A 26,190-nucleotide genomic window follows, 5' to 3' on the forward strand; every position below is an offset into this window, starting at 1 on the left:
ATGTTCTCGGTGAACATTGAATGGAAATGCCACATTTAAGGTTGAAACGATCAATTTTCAGTGACCCATGTAATTATAAATTAGTTACCAATTCTACAACAGATATGCTTTTCAATTGCAAGGAATAAATAGCAGCCACACTTGAGTGGCATGGAAACAAATTTCTCTTGTTGAAATAGCATGACGTTAGCCACTGTTGTTAATGGACAAGCAGGGAGTGTGACACATGCGGCTGCTGCACACAGCCTGCACTGTAATTTTAGATTGACCTTCAAACCCATTATATAGGATTTCATGCATTGTTCACTTAGACGACTGGTATTCGTAGCTTTTAAACTGGCAAACCCATTACATAAATCCCTCTGTAAAAAAAAAAAATTCTATCCTGAAAGAAACTTAAGTTTTATCCCCAAACACTAGCTTCCTTTTGTCTTCCAGCATGTGCAGAAACACTTGTATAAAAGAAAATTGGTGTTGAAGTTTGCTAGATTCATTTTTACACAAGAACAGATCTTGGAATGCATATCTGCAGATCAAGAATGTTGTAGATAGATGTTTAAGGCAACATATGGATTATATTCTTTTATTAGCAAAGCTACAGGATATAACAGTCAAAATATAGCTGGTTAGGTCACAGCTTCACTATTATACACTATTCTGGTCTCTTTACAGAACTGATGCGAGGGGCAGGAGAAGTTTACATAGATTTTGCTAAGGATGAGGAAAGATTGGCTAGGTCAGAGTTGTTTTCCCGACAACAGAGCAGACTGAAGGGGAGACTTGATTAATCTGTGCAAAGTTACGAAATCCCTTGATGCGATGAACAGGATGGTCCCACTTCCCTTTGCTGAGACATCAATAAATTTGGGCATAGATTTGGGTAAAAGGATTAGTTATGGAGAATGGAGGGATGTGGATCATGTGCAGGCAGATGAGGTTAGTTTATTTTGGCATCACATTATGCGCAGCCATTTGCTGCGAAGTGCCTGTTCCTATGCTGATTGAGGGGATATTTTTAGTATAAAGAGCAGCAAGGCCTTGACTTGTACTGTCTGGAAGCATTATTGAAGCAGAAACACGTTATATTTGAAACATATCTGGATGGGCATTTGTTATGCCATAACACACAGGCCTTGAGCTTGAAAATGCCATTAGCTTCATTAGCTCTATTGCAGGTGGCATGGACACGGCAAATGGGGTCTCGTGCCACAAATTTCTATGATTTACGTGATGCTTTTAACAAAAAGATATTCCATCAAGAAAGCTGCAAAAACTACACAGAGACCAATGTACAGCGAGCCATATAGGGAGAAATTAGTAGACAACTGGAAGATGGGGAGGAAAGATGCGTGAAGAAATGTATCAAAGTGGAGAGAGATTTAACAAGACAGCACGACTTCTGCCCTCGAGTTATTCTGCACCAGATGAGTAGTTTGAAATATAAAACTCTAGGCGAATACTCCAAAATACAAGGGGCATTATTGAACAATCAACATTTTTTAAGTGCACAGCACAACAACTTCAATAGCATGGGAATTATCACCACTACCCTCATCAATATTTATCCTCAATCAACAACATTAACACAGATTATCTGAATATCATCAGGCTGCAGTTTGGAAGTGTCATTGGCACCCAAATCAGCTTCTATGCCAAGACCACCACTCTTTAGAAGTGTCCCATTTGGTATAATCTTCTGTTAAAGAGGCTGTTTTAATGCACGCTTTCAAAAACAAACTGGTTATTCCATGTTTTTAATATATTCTCTTACCTTTGTGCCCCCTAGAAGAGTTATCTAGTTTATACACCAGATTTCCTGCCTCTTCCCAACAGCCCATTGTTGCTTCTACATGTGGCTTGATCAATTTGAGTTTCTGATCTAGATCATGGTACACGTCAGGCATTATTTCTTGCTGCTCTCTGGATTCATGGAGCTTCTCTAGATGATCTTCTAAAGTAATAACCCTGTGTTAAACATGCATTGATGAGACACACTAGACCAGGTCAGGACATTAATATTTGCAACAGGAGCTCTGCGTGCAACAGTTACAATGCACTTCATGGTCACAAAAAAAAATGATTTGATTTTTTCGGATTTATAGTAGGTATGTTGCAAAACCTACCTGAATCGTCGTGGAGAATCTGCCCCAGCCCGTGTGCGCGATTTTGGCGCTGTTTAGAGGGGGGCGGGTTTAAAACGCAATTTTTACTAGGCTGTTCCAATCGAAGATGTTCAGCCTAGTAAATCATTAACGAAAAATCGCTGAAAGACCCCGTCGCAAAAGGTATTATTAGTTTTATAGGCCTCGAATAATAGTTATAATAGTTTTAAAATCACTCTCTCAACCCGCGACCTCTCGCAGCCCCAGGGTTTTATAAAGCAAACAATTAAAGGTATGTACCTTATTTTTACATTAAAAGGGGCTTCTTAAGACCCCTTTATACAAAGTTTACTATAGCGAGTAGCTCATTTTGGGCTCTTTATATCCCGCAGTATTTTTCTGGGCATTTGAGGGCACTAATCCACTGCAATGTGAACGTTCTAAACCAGCACGTTCACAGGAACCCACTAGAAAGCTGATTTAAAATGGACTTTAATTTACAGCAATTGAACACTAAATTCCTTCCATTTCACCTATAAATTGATGTAAATGAGATTTAAAAATCATGTTTTATTGTGAATTATTTGTGAATATTATTTGGACACTTAGGCTATTTAAAAATGTTAATCATTTATTAAGAAATGGATAGTTGTTTAGATCTAGTAATTGAAGTTTGAAATTAGCTACAATTGGGTAACTAACTAATTATATGCTTTAATTTCAGGTCATCCAAGTAAGATTATTTTATATTTGTTTCAGAATGGTTCAATCTATGATAACTGAAAATTTAATTCAGGTCTCTTAATTTTTAAGAAGGTTATGGGCTTTTGACTGTCCACGATCACAGCTTTTTTGTTATGTCCATAGAAAATCAATAGGGAACAAGATGCTTATTTCCGAGTATGGAAATGGCCATAACTTTTTTATTACTTGAGATATGGAAGTGAATTAGGTGTCAAATTAAACTTCTTTTTATGCTTTATCTGATGGGATAAATTAAAGACTTGATTTTTAAAATCTCAAAATTTTGTAACATTGCTATTTATAGAGTTCAAGACAACTGGACTAAAAAGCTGAAATCATTTTTGGATAGACAATACACCAGGACCCAAATCATGATTTTTAAGGTTGAATCATCACATATCTTTAAACTGACATCAACATTAAAACAACTGAACATTTTAGATAAATGAATGGACTTACTCAGTTAGTAGCACCTTAAGGTGGAGCTGCAGACTACGAACGACAGCATAAATATTCTTCAGCTTACTTGATTGTTGGCTGGTCCTCTTTGGGGTTTTTAAGTTAGGTTGGTGCTGCAAGTATCTGTGCAGTTCATAGCTCCGCTTCAACTCTTCAAGGCGAGCAGTGACAGTATGAGAAAGACTGTCGATTACTTCTGCGACAATCTGATGCGCCAAATTTCCAGGAGAAACACGAGACTTGTGCGCAGTTTGAACTGGAGACAATAGTAAAATCAAGCGTCTGAAGAACTCCGAGCTTTGGCCGACACACAGCTGAAAGAGTATCTGGATGCAGGAAATATTAACAAACTGTTAGCAAATATTAAAGATCTGTCAAAATTTATGTCTGTATATACACATTATTGTGCCCGGGTCAGTTATGCACATCACAAGGATAATAATTTAAATGGATGCAGCCCCATAATCATCGCCATTGGGGTAAATTGGTCTCGAATAAAGGCTTTTTATCTGTACTATTTCTGACCAAAAACAAGCTCTGAAGCAACATGTATTTAAAACATTTAATTAGCCACAGAAATATAAATACTAGCATTTTTAATCTTCCTTGAGATTCCTATAACTTGGCTACTATTATGTATTTGCATGGAAAGGGTTAATCAGATTAATCAACTGCTTCCTGTCTCGTATTAAGCTTTATGAGATGTTATTTTATACGTTTGTGTTCTTATGTAATTTGGCCAAAGGGACAGAGAGAAGAACGAGGACATGTGTTTCACTTGCTGAGCCCTTTTTCCTGTGGGTAATTGTTTGACCTTGGCTTGGCTACTTCCAGTGATGACATCAGGAAAACACAATGACAAATCCATATCCGGTAGCTACACAGACACACGCACCACCCCAGTCATGCATTTATATACAACATTATGGAAAAACAACATTACTTGGTGAAGCTGCTCAAAGTTGGTTGAGCACCAGTGCAACTGAAAATTAACAACTTAAAACTTAAAAAAAATAGTATTTAAGGTGCAAGTAGTATGGGAATGAAGTACAATTCTCCACCATGTTTAATCTGTTTTAGAAATAATGACTATATCATGTCATGTCCCTTCAACCCACTTTGCCCACACCGACCAACATGTCTATCTGCCTCAACTATCCCTTCTGGCAGCTCGTTCCATACACCCACCACCCTGTGTGGAAATACTGTCATATAAAACACCAACAAGGAAAATTGTCTACATACTTGTATATGATACACAATTTATAGCAAAGTAGGCCATTCAGCTCATCTTTCAGTGAATGTGCTTCACCCTAAACTGCATTTCTATCTATCTATCTATCTATCTATCTATCTATCTAAATAGTTCCGGGAGCACATGGGCACGCACACACGCAGACAGACAGACAGAATCACAAACAAGATGAGAGTTTTAGTAATATATATATACACTATATAATATATATATATTGTACTCATCTTGTTTGTGATTCTGTCTGGCTGCGTGCATGCATGCCCATGTGCTACCGGAACTACGCCAAAACGGTACACCATAGTGCTACAATTTTTGACCACCTGACTCACAATTGTCTTGTGGTGTGTTTTTGATCAAGTCATTCAGATTGATGTTATATTTTATAAGTTATTCACATTTTTTACTTTAAAAATCCAGTTTGAAGTTGAAGTTGCAGTGGCAATTAGCAGCTATGATGTCACAATATGATCTAATTTACATAAACTGCCCCTCAGCATTGTTCCATTGGCCGTTAGCAGGCTATGACATCACAATGGGATCTTATTTACATTAACTGCCCATCAACAGTATTCCACGCAGTGCAATGAGACATCTGTTACGTTGTTGTAAGGAGAGGAAGGGAATGGGGGAGGAGAGGAGAAGAAATGTTATTTAAACATTCAGTTTAGTGGGGGAGTGGGATAGGGGAGAGGTGAGGAGTGGGGGAGTAGGGGAGTAGGGAGATAGAGGGTGAGGAGGGGGTAGGGAGGGGAGAGGGGTTATGGAGGGAGGGAGAGACTGAGGGTAGGGGAAAGGAGAGAGGGAGTGGAGGAGGAGAGGGGAGAGAAGGAGGGTGAAGATGAGCGGGCGGGAGTGTTGGGGATGAGGGAGAATGGAGGAGGACAGGGGTAGGAAGAGGGATGGCGAGGTGCAGTTGGGGAGAGTTGCCATGACTCGCATTACAATGGGGATCTATGGAGTTACAACTGGAACCCGTCAGCCATGCCTGCGCAGTTGGGGGGCTATGGCTGAGTGGTGGAATATTGCGTTTGGGGACCAGCCCTCCCATGTGACAGGGACCCAACAGATAAATTAAAACTCTCATCGTGTTTGTGTCTCATCTTCTGACTCTCATCTTCTGTGTGTCTCTCATCGTCTGTGTGTCTGCATGCGTGCTTGCCCATGTGCTTGCTCCCAGAACTATGCCAAAACGGGACACGATGGTGCTATAATCTTTGGACCACCTTACTCACAAATTGTCCTGTGGTGTGGTTTTATTAAGTTTCGTTCAGATTGATGGTATATTTTACGTTATTACGTTATCAACCGTACAAAATCAAGTTTGAGAAAAATCACTTGCAGTGGCAGTTAGTAGTTATGACGTCACAATGCGATCTCATTTACATAAACTGCCCGTGAGCAGTGCTCCATCCCACAATGACATCACAATGGGGTGTCCTTGAGACTCTTGAAAGGCGCCCATAAATAAAATTTATTATTATTATTATTATCTTTTACATTTCAAAAAAAGCAAAATTTATCTTCTCACTGCAAAAAATCAAATTTCAACTTGCTGCCTCTGCCCATTACAATGTTACAAAGACAGGACACCGAGCCTTGTCATTTGAAATATTGCAACGGGCAAGGCATGGGAATTGGATTTTTTTTTAAAGTTTAAAGAGAGGGAGGGTGAAGAGGAGGGGGAGGAGGTGCTAGGGGATGAGGGGAAGTGAGCCGTGCCTGCTCAGTTGGGGGCTATGGGTAAGTGTTGGAATATTGCATTGGGGAACGGGTTGCGTTGGGGGACCAGGCCTCCTGTGGGATCTATGGGCAAGTGGTGGAATATTGCATTGGGGGAACTGGTTGCATTGAGGGACCAGGCCTCCCGTGTGACAAGGACCCAATGTGTCCCATTTGGTCTAGTATATATTATACATTATATTATATATATTACTAAAACTATCATCTTGTTTGTGTGTGTGCGTGTGTGTGTGTGTGTGTGTGTGTGTGTGTGTGTGTGTGTGTGTGTGTGTGTGTGTGTGTGTGTGTGTGTGTGTGTGTGTGTGTGTGTGATCCTGAAACTACACCAAAACGGTACACGATAGCGCTACAAGGTTTGACCCACCTTACTCACCAATGTCCTGTGGTATGCTGTGGCAAGTTCCATTCAGATTGGTGGTATATTTTACAAGTTATTCACATTTTAAACTTTACAAAAACCACTGACAAAAATTCCTTCCACCTGCACTGCTCGTTAGCAGCAAATGACGTCACAATGGGATCCCGATCCATTCACATTTTTTTTTAAATCGGGATTTTCAAAAACAAATTTTAATCAAATTTTTTTGGGGGGGGGGGGGGGGGGGGGGGAGGAGTTTCATTTACAACAAAAAAAAATCGCAATTTTCATTATGGGGGGTGGGATAGGGGGAAGGCGAGGAGTAGGGGAGCAGAGAGATAGGGAGAGAAGGGGGGTTATGGAGGGAGTGACTGAGGGTAGGGGAAAGGAGAGGGAGGGAGAGGTGAGGGAGGGGGTGGGGGAGAAGGAGAGGGGAAAGAAGAGGGAGGGTGAAGTGGAGGGGAGGTAGTACTGGGGGATGAGGGGGAATGGAGAAGGATAGGGCTAGGAAGAAGGATGGCAAGGCACAGTTGGGGGAGGTTTGCCATGGCTCGCATCACAACGGGGATCTCTGGCGTCACCACGGGAACCCGTCAGCCCGCCTGCGCAGTTAAGGGCTATGGGTGAGTGGTGGAATGTTGCTTAGGGGAACGGGGCCCAACGGGTCCCACTTGGTCTAGTCACTTTCAAACTCTTGGGAATAGCTACATTTTATTAACATACCTAAGACTCGTTTTAATTTTAGAGATACAGCGTGGAAACAGGCCCTTCGGCCCACAGATCCCGCACACTGCATTATCCAACACACACTAGACAATGTTTGTAACCAAGCATTTTATTTATAAACCAGTACGTTTATGTTACATGCAGAATCCCACTCACGGAGGACATCTCCGCATGGCACCCGTAGTCACAAATCCAGTTTCCGCTGTAAGGCAGTAGCTCTACCGCCACGCCACTGTGCCTAGACAATGTTTAAACATTTTATTTGTGTTACATGCAGAATCACTCACATATCTTATGGTACATCACACCGTACCTTTAACGGCCCAAGACTGTAGCCATCAGTAAGTTCCTGAGCCTCTTCGTCAGACAGAGCATCCTCATTCAATCCCAACCCCAGTTCACTTAATGGGATTGCACACAGATAGTTTGTCACATTATCAATCTCAGCGTTCAGAGGATAGGTTTGATCATAATTAAGGCATAATAACAAATTAATATCAAAATGTACATATGCAGCAAAAATGTTTAAAACGTATTCAGAGCTTAATGGAATAAACTAGTATGGGATACTGATTAGGACTCTTCTCCAGTTTTTAATATCAAACTTGATATCCATATCAAACTTTTATTGAAAGGCACAAACGAGTTAGGGAAACTTACACATCACGACATACTATTTAACAAAATGTAAACCTTTAACTGAAAACCAACGTCAGCAGCCACTGGCCTATCACGTTAGGCACTAGGTAGAGTATCAGAGAAGAAATTATAGGGTGGCACAGCGATAGAGCTACTGCCTTACAGCGCCAGAGACCAGGGTTCGATCCTGACTACGGGCACTGTCTGTACAGAGTTTGTACGTTCTCCCCGTGACCTGCGTGGGTTTTCTGAGATCTTCAGTTTCCTCCCACACTCCAAAGGCGTACAGATTTGCAGGTTAATTGGCTTGGTATAAATGTAAAATTGGCCTTAGTGTGTGTAGGGTAGTGTTAATATACGGGGATTGCTGGTCGGCGTGGACTCGGTGGACCGAAGGGCCTGTTTCCGTGCTTTATCTCGAAACTAAACTGAAAGATATTGGAATAAGAAGCCATTCTGCTTCACCAGACAATAAACTAGCAGCTAATTTGCAACCTGATTGAAATACCTATCTTTGCTCCACCTCTTTACAGGATTTTGACTAGGTCCTATAAGGCAGGCTGGTCAAACAGGTAAAGCCCATAGGATCCAATAGAGTAGCAAATTAGATTCAAAATTGGCACGGGTGGCAAGAAGAAATGGTGAACAGGATCAGGATTGAACCCAGGTCTCTGGCTTTATAAGGCAACAGCTATCACTACAGCATTCTTCCACCCATCTATTCATGTTCTCCAGAGATACTGCCTAACCCACCGAGTAACTCCAGCATCTTGTCTTTTTTGTATAAACCAGCATCTGCAGTTTCTTGCATCTTAATATTATACACTAATATTGAATGCACAATGTAAGGTTGAATCAATTTTTCTGTTAAGTAACTGGCTCAAATGGTTGATAAAATTTGCCACCATTCTATACTTAAGTTAATACCATTTAAAAAAATCTTGGAGCTAAATAAGGAGATCTTGAGATGAAATAGATTTTTTTACGAAGATTTCCTAGCAGGAATAATAAAATATTAAAACTGCATATCAAAGCATATAAAACTGCTGGTTGTTCCAACTGATCTGTTATTCCTTGCCAATTGAGTTATTTTATTGGTGGCTTACTTCAGGCACCGAGCTGTGAAACATTTTAATGCTGCTGGCAATTTAAACTGTCAACGCTTTTCTGCTAAATCAAACACTGAATTCTTGTCGTTAAGAAATGTCTAATAGTAAAAATAAAATTCACAGAATAACATAGTTCTCGTACTTTATTTTTTGTTTTACACAAGTCTGAGTGAATTAACAACTAACAGTAAACTTTTGTAGCATTGTGACATTAATCAATGGCAACGACAACAAAGGCGCAGCAGTGGAGTTGCTCCCTTACAGTGCCAGGGACATGGGTTTGAACCTGTCTAAGGGTGCTGTCTGTATGGATTTGTACGTTTTCCCTGTGACCTGCATGGGTTTTCCCTGGGATCTCCGGATTCCTCCCACACTCCAAAGACATACAGGTTTATAGGTTAATTGACTCGGTAAAATTGTACATATTGTCCCTAATGAGTAGGATAGCGTAAGTGTGTGGGGATCGTTGGTCAGCGCGGACTTGATGGGCCGAAGGGCCTCTTTCCGCGCTGTATCTCTAAAGTAAAGCTAAACTAATCTTAACCATATCACATACAACTTTACACTGACGGTGATTTACAACCCCATTCTTTCAATGACACTCAATTCTCTACAATTCTCGTGGCTGACTCCAAGCACCCTAACCGAGCCAAAATCCTGAATCTGCCTAGTTATCATCATTGAAGAATTGAATTTTCATTGAAATTGAAAATACCATCTAAAAGTGCCTTGGTGCATGTTAGTATTGGATTCAGAAAAGGTTTAAAAGACCCGCCTAAATAAATTGGCACAGCCTGTAGTTAATGGTTAAAGAGCAACAAAGGTGTTCAAGAAGAGCCCTTCTCCGTCCACACTAACCACCTTCAGGTTAAGATATCCAAAAGGCATGGCATTGCCAGAGTGAACAGAAGTTAGAGACACAAGGAGCTGCCGATGCTGGAATCTTGAGCAAAGCATGAAGTGCTGGAGCAACTCAGCAGATCAGGCAGCATCTATGGAGGGAATAGACAAATTATGTTTTGGGTTGGGCCACCCTTCTTCATAATAGCAAATAAATTTAATTATTAGTCAGTAATTTCTAGTCAGATATCAAAATTGCATTTGGAATTTGCGATTTGAGATTTACCAAGTTTTATCAGGAAAGTGCAAGTGCTCAAATATTTTTTAAAAAGATTTTGAAGGAGTTTAGTGTTTGAGTACAACAGGATGAGTACATACTTTGGTCAAGGGTGATCTGAGGTTTTTAGAATTTAAGGTAAATAACCTTTTTGTCTTGCTAGAGGCAGAGTCCAGGACAAAATAATATTAATTGAAATTCAGAGCTCAGCCATTCCAGAAATAGTACTTTATTCAATAGCAAGTATAAATGCAAAGCACCTGCCCACAAAGCACTGTAGAGTCAGATTGAGCTAATTGCTTCAAATCTGAGAGTGATATTCCTCTGCTGATTATTAGTGAAGATCATCAAGACATAACTATAGCAGGTGGGTAGAGCAATAATTAAGTTTAATTTATTGTCATGTGTACTTAGGTACAGTGAAAAAAATTTGTTGACTGCTAATATGATTCCAATCTAGCCATCCACAGTGTACAGATACATGATAAAGGGAATAACTTTGAGTGCAAGATAAAGTTCAGTAAAGTCCGATCAAAAATAGTCCGAGGGTCTCCAATGAGGTAGATAGTAGCTCAGGACTGCTTTCTAGTTGTTGGTAGGATGGTTCTGTTACCTGCATCTGCAGTTCCTTCCTACACCTGCTGATTGCATTGATAAACAGAAAACAAATGCTAAAGGGCAAAGTGCAGGAGCAACACAGCAGGTCCAGAGATGCCTCCTGACCCACTGAGTTGCTCCAGCACTTTTGTGTTCTTTTGTGTAAACCAGCATCTGCAGTTTGTTGTTTCCACAAAACCACATGCTGCTATGCAATGCTCCAAATCTGCTCATGCAATTGGAAGTAGAGCGCACTTGCAAGATCACTCATAATGAAAGGATATCACTTCAGCAGGTAGCAAGTGGCCAGACGAGAAGCTCGATAGGTGGACTTCACTGCATTGTACACTGCTTTCCTAAGGCCAATTAGCTGCTGCCCTTGCTGTTGCCGGGAACTCCCTAGTTTACTTGCAGGATATGCAGCCGTCACCCTGGAAAACAAACCTTCAGCTTTATCTCCTGTGCAGATCTCTTTACAAGCATAGTTAGATTTAAATATCTATTTGTGATGCCTTTTGATAGCAATACCATTGAATGAATAATTAATTAAATTCCATTTATAATTGTCAGAAACTCATTAACAAAGTACTTAAATAACACTGGAGGATAGAGATTAGATATAAAGCAATAATTGCACTGAGTTGCATATAAGGGAGAAGGTGAAGGAAGGAACTGCAGATGCAGGGTCTGAAGAAGGGTCTCGACCCAAAACGTCACCCATTCCTTCCCTCCAATGATGTTGTCTGTCCCGCTGTTCACCTTTATGTCTTTCCTTTATCATCGTTAATTTTTTGCATATCTTTTATTCATTGTCCTTTTTCTCTCTACATCATCATCTAAATCTCTCGTTTCCCTTATCCCTAAGCAGTCTGAAGAAGTGTCTCGGCCCGAAACGTCACCATTCCTTCTCTCCAGAGATGCTGCCCGTCCCACTCCAGCTTTTTGTGTCTATAAAAGGCAGAATGTTTGGAAGCTTTAAAAATATATATCCCAGAGTTATAATTACAAAGTGGGACCTTTCGGCCCATTGTGCCATTACTGACTCCCGGTGGAGCCATCTAATTCCTCCCATTTCCCTGTATCCATGTAATCCATTTTCCCTACACAAGGCCTACTCCACCTTTGACTGTCATTAACCTACACCAATGGGGTTTATACCATAGACAATTAACTAATAACAAATTTAAGGACATAGGAGGAAACTGAATCATCCAGAGAAAACCCACGCAAAGAGATACTGATGCACCATCTTGTTATCCTTACAATTAACAGTACAAGAACTGTGCTTGTTGTTATTCACATTCAAATACCCATACAGAATACATGGTGAAGATTGAATTTGAATGAAGTACACTTGATGTAATTTAAAAGTAATATTAAAATATTATAAGGAGGGTTCTTTTAATTATATTTTCCATTTAATATTGTCATCTCCTGCTTTTAATCGGACCATTTCTTGTTAATAAATTGCAAGTCTGGCGTTTTTGTCTACATTCATCTCATAGAGCCACACTGGACTTGAAGATGATATACCTCACTATGGGATTCAACTGCAGCTTTGGCAAACAGCCAACCATGAGTCTCAACAGGCGATATTCGAGAGGTGTGCTGCTTTATGTTACTGATTAGCTGCCATTGTTATCTTACTCTCTGCTGGCAAGATGATAAAAACCACTTCCTCAGACCCCACAAAGTCAAAAGGCACAAGTTATCAGAGGCAGCTTTGAGTTAGCTGAAAACTATTTTACAGAGATAATTCCATTTATTTGCTTCCTCCATTCACATCACTATTCATATGCTTAAAATTACAACATTTCAATCTTAAACAAATGATACCAATTAACATCAAAAGATTGAGGAACTTTATACTGAAAAATATGAGGAAAAATTATCAATTGCAGTAAATACATAAAAATCTGTTTAAAAAAAAAAAAAAAAAGACTCACAGCATGAATCCTCTTGAAATGACCTCTACCTCCTGAATCTGTCGCAGGGATTTTCGTACAAGACTATCGAAAGCTCGGCTATTTGTCACCAGATTTGAGAGACATTTGCTGTATTTTTTCATGGATTGCTGAAGCCTGGCGCTCTTCCAGAAACCAAAGCCTCTAAAAACCAAATAAAGACCGAGCCCAAACATTCCTACCACGACCCAAGCGAAAGCATCGTTCAGGTTGGAGGTCACGATGAAGACACTAGCAAATGCAGCCAATGTGGAAAGATCCCTAATATGAAAGAGGAAACACAAACTTAGTTTACTGGAAGTTCTTGTATGATTCAGTGACAAACAATGACAAACTAAATATCCTAAAGCAATAATTTTATGCCAATATTAATTCAACTGTACTTTCAGATGCTGAATTGTTTTGGCTTCTCTTGATGCATCTCTTTCTGGGTATTGCACCCTTCAGGTTAACTTCCCCAAATAATCACTCTTTCACACAATTTGAGACACTATTAATAACACAGCATCTTTAATTTACTAAAATGATCCAAAATAATTCAAACCCAAACTCAGAAGAAACAAAATCATCCAGATTTAAAAAATCATTATAAAGGTCACCAAAGTCCTTGATCAAAAAGGAGAATCATCCAAAAGTTGAGAAACATCACAATCTGGACCTCGTCCAACATTTATAGCATGATATTAAATATGGGAGTAAAATTAGTTTACAAGACAACATTATAGAGCATTCCCACCAACTGCAGTGTTTGACTCAAATTAGGCAACTCATGAACCTCATACATACTCTCCGTCTTAGCAATAAATTGATCGAACCAGATGAACGGTTTAAAATGTTGTGAGGTTGAGGAACTGAGACATTCAGGAATGCAGAAGGAGAGAGAGACTGCTGTATGAAGGATAACAAATAAAAACAGCTAAACTAAAGGCAAGCAAGACTCTGAACATTATCCATCAGGTACTCGATATAAAGATAACAAGGAATGGTTGAAACTGTAGCTGCAGTTTCTCACAGGTTTATCAGGTGGATGCAGGGTCTGAGAAAATAATTCTAATGGGACATAGAAAAGACTAACAATGTATGTGTCAGAACAAGGGGGATATAAAAATATTTAACATTTTGAAAGCAATGTAGAAGATAATTTTCACTAGATTATGAAGTCGATTCACCCAGTAGAAAGTTATAATTAATACTAAAACCAAAGAGTATTTAAACGAAACATCATTGAAACGTTAGTAGGAACAAGATTAGGAGCTTTTCTCAATCAGTGGGATCACGGGTAATCTGATTTTAGCCACAACTTAATTTTCTCACTACAACTGAATTCCAAAATATCAGTTTTAAACATATTCATTGCCTCATCTTCCAGAACTCTCAGCATAAGAAAATTCAAAAGATTCAAAGGCCCACTGAGAAAAGCAATACTTCATCTCTGCTTTAGATGGGTGGATTTTCATTCAGAAACGATACCCCTCAACAAGGACAAACATTCTCTCAGTATCCATGTTGATCCTCCTCATAACTTTCTTTCAAAAATATCCCCCCCAATTGAATATGTCAAAACTGATGAATTATTGTTCACAATACATCCTCCATCCAAGAATCAATCTACCGAACCTTGCCCAGACTGCCTCCAATACAAGTATATCCCTCCATAACAAAACCGGGATTATATGCAGTAGTCTTGGTGTGTAGTCACTAACCTTTTATACAACTGAAATTACTCTTTACTTTTATGCACCATTTGAGGGAGCTATGTAGCATAAAGAGATGCCGTTGGGCCCATCGACTCTGACTGGCCATCAAGTGCCAATATACACTAGCCCATACTAATCCCATTCTATTCACCCTGCATTCTCATTACCTCCCCCCAGATTCTACCACTCATCTAGATCCTGGGGACAATCTAGTGGCCAATTAACCTACCAACCCGCAGGAATCCAGAGTACCCAGAGGAAATGCATATGCAACCTCATGTAGAATATGCCAACTCTACACCGACAACACACAAGATCAGGGTTTGACCCAGGTCACTGCAATAAAAGGTATTTATTGCATTTGTTTTCCTAATTATGCTTGCACCCTTGTGGTTTTTTTTGCCGACAGCCAGATACCACCGTACAACAATATTTGGTTGTCCCATGTGGGTGGCACGGTGGCGCAGCGGTAGAATTGCTGTCTTACAGCGCCAGAGATGAATGTTCCATCCAGACTATGGGCAATTCTGTACGGAGTTTGTACGTTCTCCCCGTGACGGCATTGGTTTTCTCTGGGAGCTCAGTTTTCCCCTCAAATTCTAAAGGTGAACAGGTTTGTAGGTTAATTGGCTTCTGTAAATTGTCCCTAGTATGTAGGATAGAGCCAGAATACAGGTTGGTTGGCATGGATTCGGTGGGCCGATTGTTTCCTTGCTGTATCTCTAGATTTACACGATATTCTGTGTCCCTATTCTTTCCACCAAATGTTCTGACCACGTTTTGACTCTGGAACCGCTACCACAACCACGCGGGTTTTCTCAACATTTGCCTGTGACACAAGCATGTAAACCAACACCACTTTTTCCCTTGTTATATTCCAACCAAGAAGATTAAAAAGAGCAATTAGACAAATTAAAAAGCTTGTGTTCAATTTACAAGAATTGTCAACAGGCCAAATAACTACTGAGGAGGGATTAACATAAGCATGTATTTGCTGTCACTGGGCACGATGGATGCAGTTGTAGCACAAATGCAATTAAAAGGATTGGTGACATGGTGACGAGAGAAGTGAGGTAAGGAGGGAACGAGATACTTGGAGCAAAGAGAAGTTCATGCAAAATAGTAAACAGCAGCAAACAGAAGTTTGGCTGGAAGCTATTTCTGCTAAATAGATTCCATGTAAAACAGTGACTTTCCATACAGAGAAGAGCATAGAGCTATATAGCACGGAAACAGGCGCTGATCCATGCCGACCAAGATGGCACACTAGGCTAATCCCATGTGTCTGCATTCGACCCATGGAACCCCAAGCCGTTCCTCTCCATACATCTGACCAAATGCCTTTTTAAGGCCATAATTGTAACCACTTCTATAGCTTTCTCTGACAAAATATTCCAGATAACAACAACTCTTAGAGTGAAAAGGTTGCCATTGAGGTCCCTCTTTAATCTCACCTCTCTCACCTTAAGCCTATAACCTCTAGTTTTAGAGCACTCTACCCTGGGGGAGAAAGGCCATGAGTGTTCACTTCATCATTGCTTCTCATGATCTTGTACACCTCAATAAGGTCACACCTCAGCCTCCTGTAGTCCAAAGGAAAAACGTCCCAGCACAACCAACCTCCTCTCCCTGCAGCTTAAGCCCACAAGACCAGGTAACAGACTGGTGAATCCGTTCCAATTTAATGGTATTTTTCCTATAGCTAGGTGACCAAAACGGCATACAATACCTGAAGTGTGGACTCACCAATGATTTGTACAGCTACATCGTGATGTCTTTTTGCAATCAATATTCTTCCCAGTGATGGCAAACATGCCAAATGCCTTCTTCACTACATTGTTCCTTAAGGGCCTGTCCCACTGTACGAGGTAATTCAAGAGTTCTCCCGCGTTTCCCCTGATTCGAATTCGGAGAATCACAGTAATAGCAGTTCGTAGGTACTCGGGGCTCTCGTGGACATTTTTCACGGTGCTGAAAAAACTTCACAAGTTACCACGTTTCCCGAGTACCTGCCGTTAGCATTACGAGCCGCTAAGAGACGTCCACGAGCTCCGACGTAGCCGCTATGTACATTCTACGTACTTACCACGAGTTTGATTTTTTTTAAACTCGGGAGAGCTCTTGAATTACCTCGTACAGTGGGACAGGCCCGTTACAGTGAATCTGTACTCCCAGATCTCAGTGTCCTGCAACACTCTCCGAGGATCTACCATTTACTGTGCAAGTCTTGCCCTGGTTTGACATACCAAAGTGCAGCACCTCACACTGGTCCATTTGACATTCTTTAGCCCACTTTCCCAACTAATCTGAATTAATCTATTGTAAATAGCATTCAGACTTTAAATATGTATCTTCATGCTCCTTTGTCGATCTTGTAGACATCGTTAACCTTCCTCACTGTCCATTATACCACCTATGTTGGTGTCAACTGCAAATTTACTAACAATGTTAACTTCATTGTCAATCAAATCATTAATGCAGATAACAAACAGCAGACCCAGCACCGACCTGTTGCCATTAGTCACAGGCCTTCAAACAGAAATAAACAAGTCTCCATAACTACCTTTTGACTCCAATTTTGAATCCTATTAGCTAGCTCACATTGGATTCCATGCCATCAAACCAATCTTCCAGATTAGCCTACCTTGCAGGACAATGTCAAAAGCCTTGTCAAAGTCCACACAGACATCGTTCACTGGCTTGCCCTCATCAATCCTCTTCAACAAACTATTACATTTGTGAGACAGTTTCCTACCCACAAAGGCCTGCCCAATATCCGTAAACGATCCATGCCTGTCCAAATGCTGGTAGATCCTGTCCCCAAAAATCCTCTCCAACAACTTCCCCACCACAGGCCTATAGTTGCCTGGCTTTTCTTTACGGCCCTTTCTCAGGATAGAAAAGGGATCAAAAACTAACATAAATAAAAGCTTGAGTAAAACAGAGAACACAGGCCAGTCAGTATTCAGAATAGAGCTTGAGGGTGGGGCAGTGAGGTGAAGATTAGTATTCATTGATTGAGATGGTTCAGTGTTGAGCATGTAGGATGGAGACAAGCGCTGGAAGACAGCAGAGAGTGGAACGAGCAGTCAGTGGATGTGGAACTTCATTGCAGCAGAGGTGAGACAGTGAAACATATGCAATACTTAAAAAAAAAAAAAAATGTTTCTTGCCTCCCCCGTCTCATCCTGAATAGGCATGAAAATAGATTATTATTACTTGCAGTGGGACCTCTGGTTGGTGGCAGCATTTCGTCTCCATGTCAGGTGGTAAATGGGACAGTCCCGGTGTGTGAAAATATGAATGTGGTCATTAAATCTAGTGGGACCTACCTCTAGATAATCTTTCCAGCAACTCAGAGGTGGTCCTCTCACTTCTGAAACTCCACTCCAGACACTCTACTCAAGGATGAGCAAACACTACAGCACTACTCCCAATGCTGGTCAGATATTTGTTTTGGGAACTTGCGCCCCATGGAGGTGTGTGGGTTTCTTTATTATTCTGTTACCACCCACATAAGAGAAAGGCAGGCATCAGGAAATATTTTAAAAATCTCATGTGGATGTAAATAATTTGCAAAAACTTTAATGGGTACTCGATGTCTAAGGTTTTGTAATAATCAAAAAAAGACCTGCAGTTGCAAAGAGCCAGGAACAAATTATAGGAAGCATACCAAATGCTGGGAGTTCCGGACAAGCAGCGTGCTGGCTGATGGCCACCTCTCTGTTGCTGGGCCTGTGTTGAGCGCAGGATGCTGGGGTCCAACAGTTCAATCAGCTCCATATCCTCCTGCAAAAGCACTTCCTGCTCCAGGATGGTGCTCAGAGCGCTCAGTTGAAAATCCATATCCTTGTTAAGCAAGCAAGAGAATAATGGGTTACTATTTTTGTAAAGTATATAAAGGATGTGAAATACATAGTCAGCCAATACAGTAAGTTGCAGGTAGCTTGGAACACTGTTTTGCTCAAGATACCAGCGTGTGTAGTTCCTTGGTGTCTCTAAGAGTCATACAGCGAGGAAACAGGCCCTTTGGCCCAACATGTCCACACCGACCGACATGCCCCATCTACACTAGTCCCACCTGCCTCCTATTGGCCCATAACCCTCTAAACCTATCCTATCCATGTACCCGTGTCGTAAACCATGTACCTGTTTCGTAAGTGTTTTGATAGTACCTGCCTCAACTACCTCCTCCATCAGCTCGTTCCATACACTTACCACCCTTTGTGTCAAAAAGTCACCCCTCAGGCTCCCATTAAATCTTTCCTCACCCCCTCACCTTAAACCTATGGTCTTGATTCCCCTACTCTGCGCAAAAGACTGGATTTACCCAATCTATTCCTCTCATGATTTTCTAAACCAGAATATCATTGGCCATTTCAATGCGATAGTTTGGACATTTTCCTAGAATGTGAATGCATTTAAAATATCACGAAATACAATCTCAATAAGAAATGAATAAAAGCAGAGGAACATTCCTCCAGTTAAAATACTACCTTAAGGGTTAAAATTCATCATAAATAATGAGAAACGAGAGAACTTTGTAACTGCTGCTACTATTCCCTTGTAGTGTTTATGTACTTGAAACAGCGAGTCTTGCATTGCTCTTCAGAACCAAGGATATGCACTAACGTGAAAAGCTGATGACTTCAATATTTTGAAGAGGCAACTGTAATTTTACTTGGCGCCCTACTTGATCAAGTCCTATAATTGGTGCCTGGGGTAGTTATTTCTTTCAGCTTTTTATTCCATTACCTGGTTCAATGGGAAGCACTTTTACCTTGGAAACATCAGGTTTCAATTATTTCATTGAGAAACTGAATCAAAAGGTCATGATCCAAGACTCCAACTTACTTTGCTTACAATAAAATAAGCACATCAGGCTGAAATTACTAAGAGATGTCCAGAATAATCCACTTTCTATTCAAAAAATCCCGCCAATAAATTATTTGAAAGTCAACCCAGAGGAAACAAAAAACGTTTAAAGTCAGAAAAATACAGTAACAGGAGGGGCAATATGTACAAAGTCCAATCATTTCCCATTACTTATTACGCATCTGTAAAAGAAAAGGAGCTTTCAGTGAACAGAGGCTCAGATACCTTGATCTGTGAGCCCATAGTTGCCCCCCCTGATACCCAGAACTAGGGGGCAGACACCATCACTGGGTTCCACAGTTTGGGAGAGGGAGTGTGGTTGGTGAGGGAATCAATCTCCCTTTAGTTACTCCCCTGCTTTGTCAGACCACGCTGTTCCCATTTCTATAGCAGCCACAGGAGATGGAGATTCATTTAAAAGGAAGCTGGCCATACGATGAAAGATGCAGCAGCTGCCATCTGGAAAAGCGAGTAGTATTTGGTTTTAATGATCCAACCACAACAATAATTTCTTAAAGTAAGGTTGTCCCGATTTCACAATTGCATTTGACTTCCAAATGATCCCAGGAATAATTGGGTTAACATATGATGAGTGTTTGATAGCACCGGGCCTGTACTTGCTGGAATTTAGAAGAATGAGGGAGGACCTCATCAAGACTTACCGAATAATAAAAGGCCTGGATAGAGTGAATGTGAAGATGTATCCACTCGTGGGAGAGTCTAGGACCAGAGGCCATAGCCTCAGGATAAAAAGATGTACTTTTAGAAAGTACAGGGTGGTGAATCTGTGGAATTCATTGCCACAGATGGTTGTGGAGGCTAAGTCAATGGATATTTTTAAGGCAGAGATTGACGGATCGTTGATTAGTAAGGTTGTCAGTGGTTATGGGGAGAAGGCAGGAAAATGGGGTTGAGAGGGAATGATAAATCAACCATGATTAAATGGAGTGGTACTCATGATGGGCCGAATAGCCCAATTCTGCTCCTAGAACTTATTAACTGGTGCTATATGTAGCATCCATTCAACACATAGAAAATTCCTGACATATACAATTCCTGGGTACCTGCCCTTGGTCTTGCCTATGTCAAATTTGATACTGTTCTCAATCATCCATAAAGTAATGTTCGGCAAGAACTTCCAAGATAAAATTAGTAATCGCAGAGCCCTGGGTGGTGTGGAGAGGTGAAATAAAAGGTCAGCAAAATGATTGCTTGCTAAGTAGTTATGGAAATAATATTTTAACATGGTAAGTAGTAATTAATTAGTATAGTCGCGTAGAAACTCACTTTGACAGATAAATAGACAAAGGAAGTACAGATAATGGTTTACCAAAAGAGCGCTGGCATAACTCAGTGGGTCAGACTGCATCTCTGGAGAACATGGATAGGCAATGCTTCCGAATGTGTCAGAACCATTCTTCAAACTGGTTGTAGTGGGGTTGGGGGGGGGGCGGAAGAGGAGAAAGCCCAAATAGAGGTGTGGACAGGTGGATATAGGAGAAGGGGGTGGGGTGGGATTGATAGACAGATGGTTGGACAAAGGATGGAGATAATAGGCCAAAGTACAAGATAAGGATAGAAGAAGCATGAAATGTGAGGAAGGAATATAGGTGGAAGGGGAACATACCATTTTACAGAAGTCTACCAATAAATTTGTCCAGGTCTTCAAATTTGTTGGCATTTGATTGAACGCTCATTAAAACATTTTGCTTTTCTTTTTAAAAATGGTTTTAGATATAATACTGCTACTTATTTCCATGAGAAAATTATGGATTATAGTATTTAACACCCGGTGACAGAACTGAACAGCCCAGGAGTTCAATAGTAACTGTCTCCAAAATTAGAATGGCACAATGAAATATTAAGTCTTTCCAACGTCATCAGAGGAACAGAAAACACTTGTCAAGGCCACTTAATTGGTTTATTTTACAGATAACAAGCAAATGTTCGGAGCCAAATTTATAATCAAAGCTTGTCCCAATTTCCCCACCACAGAATCCTGCTTTACAACAATAACAAAAGAAGAAAAACATGCCGCATTATTGTCATAGCAGGCTCGTTCAAATATTTCCAGTTCAGACTTGATTCTGATAATGGTGAGTCTTGGTGAGGCTTCTTTTCCACATTGCTGACCGTTTAACTATCCCCATGCTTTTCTCTCCAATATCCAAAGTACTTATGCAAGAGGAAGGGCTGGGGTCCAATTCCTTCACTACCTCAGGGTTTATTACTGGGCTTGTCAATTTATTCCGCACCCTCGCTTCAAAATGTTATGTTCTCCGTGGGTACTTTATGCAGACAGGATATGTATAAAATTATCTCTGCTATAACAAATCTGATTGTTACAACAAGGCACTGAAGAGTACAACGTAACTTGTCCGACTTGGTGGATATTTTTTGGAATCATACCAACTGACCATTTTATAGCCAAGCTTTATTTCACAATTCCTTTGACTACATTGGAAAGTAAAACAGGCAAATGGGTTTGGTTGAAATTGTTCCAAAGGTGAAAGCCTGGCAGAATTCTTGAAATATCCTTGAGCGGGTTCACTTCAAAACAAAATGCTCATATATTACTCATTCTCTCAAATCTCTTGTAAAAACACATTCTAAAACATTAGCATTTCAGACACCTGCTAGACTATTATTTTAAGGCAATACAAAATAAAGTCTGTTCCTTCAGTTGACTGGTGCCAGTGAATCGAGTTACAGCCTTAAAGTGGTGGATTGGGTCCAGTCACCTAAACAAGCTGCTGCTGTAGTGCACTGGTTGATTCTGGATTAGAAGATAGGAGGTTTGATGTCAGAACTTCCTTCAGGGTTCTAAACGAGATGGCCTCAGACATTGTGGCGGCATGAGTAGTGATATTTCAAGAATCACTAGAGTTAGGAGTAGTTCATTAAGATTGGAAAATTGTGAATATCACCCCGCTGTACTAGAAGGGAGCAAAGCAGAAGAGCAGAAACTATAGGCTGGTTAGCCTGACTTCAGTGGTTGGCAAGATTATAGAGTTAATTATACATTCAATGTGACCTTTCATGATCACATTGATCCCTTGAAGGGCCAAATGGCCTACTCTTGCACCCATTGTCTATAAAGGATGAGGTTACGCACTACTTAGAAGTTCACGATAAAATAGGTAAAATTAGCATGGTTTTGTGAAGGAAAGATTTTGCCTGATAAATCTGCTGGAATTCTTTGAGGAAGTTAATAGCAGGACAGACAGAGGGGAGGCTGCAGATAATGTTTACCTAGATTTTCAGAGGTCTTCGACAAGGTGCCACACGTCAAGCTGTTAGGGAAGATGAGAGCCCATGGTATTAAGGGGAAGATACTAGCATGAATAACAGGTTGGCTGGATGGCAGAAGGCAAAGAGTTGCAATAAAAGGCACTTTTTCAGGTTGGCTGCCAGTGACTTGTGCACTTCACATTGTAGATTAATGATTTGGATAGGGGATTGAAGGCTTTGTGACCAAGTTTACAGATGATGCTAAGATAGGTGGAGGGGCAGGCAGTGTAGAGGAAGCATGGACTCTGCAGAAGGACTTGGACAGGTTAGGAGAGAGGGCAGAGAAGTGGCAGAGAAAATTCAGTGTAACAAAGTGCGGAGTCATGTATTTTGGTAATAAGAATAAAGGCATAGATTATTTTCTAAATGGAGAGAGAATCCAGAAATTGGAGGTGGAAATGGACTTGGGAGTGTTGGTGCAGGACTCCCAAAATGTTAATTTGCAAGTCGAATCGGTTATAAGGAAGGCAAATTCAATGCTAACATTTATATCAAGACGGGATACCAAAAATAGAGATGTAATGCTGAGGCTCTATAAGGTGCTGGTCAGACCGCATTTGGAATACTATGAGCAAATTTGGGCCTCATAGCTGAGGAAGGATGTGCTGGCTCTGGAGAAGGACAAGTAGAGGTTTACGAGAATGATTCCAGGAATGTGGATTAGCATATGATGAGCGTTTAACAGCACTCGGCCTCTGCTCGCTGGAGTTTCGAAGGTTGAGGGGGGGACCTCACTGAAACTTACAGAATAATGAAAGACATAGATAGAGTGGATGTGGAAAGGATGTTTCCACTGGTGGGAGAGTCTAGGACCAGAGGTCATAGCCTCAGAATTAAAGGGTGCTCTTTTAGAAAGGAGATGAGGAGGAACTTTAGTCAGAGGGCAGTTAATCTGAACTCAAAAATAACTCATTGCCACAGTTGACCGTGGTGGTAATGTCAGTGGACATTTTTTAAGGCAGAAGATAGACACATTCTTGATTAGATTGGGTGTGAAGGGTTATGGGGAGAAGGCAGGAAAATGAGATTAAGAGGCAGAGATCAGGCATGATTGTATGGTGGAGTGGAACTGATGGGCGGAATGGCCTAATTCTACTCCTATAACTTGTGAACTTGAGGCACAAGTTCAAATCCCACCATGGCAGTCGTTAAAAAAAATCACAGTAACTGCCATTGCCATTGTGAACCCAACTGATTTCCCAATGTCCTTCACAGAATGAATTCCATAATTATTCACCAATTTGGCTTATAAATGACACCAGGCCTATAAACGATTCGAGACTCATGAATGTGGCTGATTTTTAAGTGCCACCTCAGAGCAGGGGAATTAAGTTGTGGTTTATTATTGTCATGTGTTTATTAGGTTTGGTTTGCCAGCAATGTCCACACCCATGAATAAATAAAAATCACATTACATCTATTCATCAGTTCCCAGATGCCTATCCCCATAAAACAGATGTCTTGCTTATCCAGATCACATTTCTTTAAACTTTATTACCTTTGGATGATTGGAGCACTTGTGAGTTGCTATGGAATCAACTCAGTGAAATTTCTTGCTACTTTTGCATGCAAAAGTTTTAATTTTCATTAATGCTGTTGAAGTAGAACAGCAACAAAAACATTTCTGAGAACAAATAGTTCAAAAGAATATGGCACGGTAAGAAAGCAGAGAAAAAATGTATTTACTTTTCATTATGTAGAGAGTCAGAGTCTTACATCGTGGAAACAGGCCCTTCGGCCCAACTTGCACACACCAGCCAACATGTCCCATCTACACTAGTCCAACCTACCTGCATTTGGCCCATATCCCTCTAATATCGGTCCTATCTATGCACCTATCTAAATGTTTAAACGTTGTGATTGTACCTGCCTCAACTACCTCCTCTGGCAGCTTGTTCCATACACCTACCACTCGTTGTGTGAAAAAGTTACCCCTCAGGTTCTTAAATCTTTCCCTCGTCATCTTAAACCTATGTCCTCTGATTCTCGATTCCCCTATTCTGGGCAAGAGACTAGATCTATTCTTCTCACGATTTTATACACCTCTGTAAGATCACCCTCATCCTCCTGCGCTCCAAGGAATAGTGTCCTAGCTTGCTCAATCTCTCCCCATAACTCAGGCCCTCAAGTCCTGGCAACATCCTCATAAATCTTCTCTGCACCATTTCCAGCTTGACAACATCTTTCCTATAACATGGTGCCCAAAACTGAACATAATAATCTCAGCAGATGTAGCTGATGCATTTGCAGCAGTTATGGACAACTCAAGTATCAGTTCAGCATCATGTAGCACATGTGAGATCGCTCAAGTTAGCTCTTTGCACAGGACATCCCCAAAGATGTATTCAGTGAAAGATCCATATATACTGTAGAGCTACCACTGTAATATGCCTTGTAACAATGAGATACATTTAATTAAGTCTTTCAATTCCAGGACAAAATTTGCTTTGCCTTCCCCATCACAACACGTGATCTGGAGAATGTGCACCAGAAGTAGGAAATTCTAGATTCTTAACTTTAAGAAGAAAACCTCGATGCCAAAGCAGCAAAGGCAATTTCTTGACAAAAATTGTATGAACTCCAGAAGTGAAAACCTCCATGTTGGAAGAGAATTAATGCAAAGACTTACCAGAGATTCCAAATCTTTCCTTCTCTTAGTTTCGGAGAATGGATTCCATTTTTGAATAACATCAACAAACTTTGATAAGAAGCTCCTCTGCAAAAAAACAAATAAAAAAATTTAGCTCTCCTTTATCATTCCAACCAAGTACCTTATTAATCAGGTAAAAGGACAAATTGACATCATACTGCCTGAACAAAATAGACCAAAGCAGTAAAATGGCCCTTGTTAATTTGACCTATTGCATGCCTCGTGTCAGATTTTCAAAGAGCTCAACAACCCATTGTCCTTCCAACATCACTCACATTCCAGGAACGATTGGATTCAGAGATGTGATGCGTTTACCATATCAACTGGTCCCTCTTCCTGCATTGCACCAAGAACGTGATCAACAGCATAGCTCTTCCTTATGTATTTATCCCAAAGACTCCCCACAAATGAAATTAGGTAGCATTTTTTCCACAAAGTAGAAGTCTAGAATATCCTTTTGTCCTAAAAACTAGTTATGGATGAGACGAATTGTTCAACAATACTACCAACTATTTATTTTATTCAAGGTTATCGAGGAAAAGAAATCTCGCCAGAACTGGGTATGGACAAGCAGTATTTGAACTTGGGGATCTGAAGAGTTGAAACACAGTTTAAGAAAAGGTAAATTGCAGCTCCAAACTTAAACCCTAGCCTATTTCTCGACGGTTATCAAGGCAATCCTCCCAGGTATCCCAGGCAGGGTTAAAAATAGTATAAACCTCTGATAATGTATGATTGGCAAGGTAGGAGTCAGGAAAGCTAAACACCAATGGTGGCCTTTTCCTACAAAATGCTTGGAACACGGTCTTGTAACCAACAGCATGTTTTGCCAGATCCAGACACTGGCAACTGTTGAACATGTCATTG

The 26,190-nt window shown here is 40.6% G+C and overlaps 1 protein-coding gene across 1 annotated transcript in view; it reads right to left on the minus strand.

The window, feature by feature from the left end:
• The window catches only part of vezt (vezatin, adherens junctions transmembrane protein), an 85,701-nt gene that overhangs the window by 18,299 nt on the left and 41,212 nt on the right, over window positions 1-26,190 (minus strand). The window contains exons 3-9 of the mRNA XM_055652780.1: window positions 25,303-25,389; window positions 18,181-18,356; window positions 12,793-13,071; window positions 11,131-11,277; window positions 7,698-7,845; window positions 3,306-3,631; window positions 1,772-1,965 (exon numbers count right to left, since the gene is read on the minus strand). Of these exons, the coding sequence (XP_055508755.1) occupies window positions 1,772-1,965; window positions 3,306-3,631; window positions 7,698-7,845; window positions 11,131-11,277; window positions 12,793-13,071; window positions 18,181-18,356; window positions 25,303-25,389 (1,357 nt within the window). The remainder of the gene's footprint in view (window positions 1-1,771; window positions 1,966-3,305; window positions 3,632-7,697; window positions 7,846-11,130; window positions 11,278-12,792; window positions 13,072-18,180; window positions 18,357-25,302; window positions 25,390-26,190) is intronic.

Source organism: Leucoraja erinacea, chromosome 22 (assembly GCF_028641065.1).
Source record: "Leucoraja erinacea ecotype New England chromosome 22, Leri_hhj_1, whole genome shotgun sequence".
NCBI classification, from domain to species: Eukaryota; Metazoa; Chordata; class Chondrichthyes; order Rajiformes; family Rajidae; genus Leucoraja; species Leucoraja erinaceus.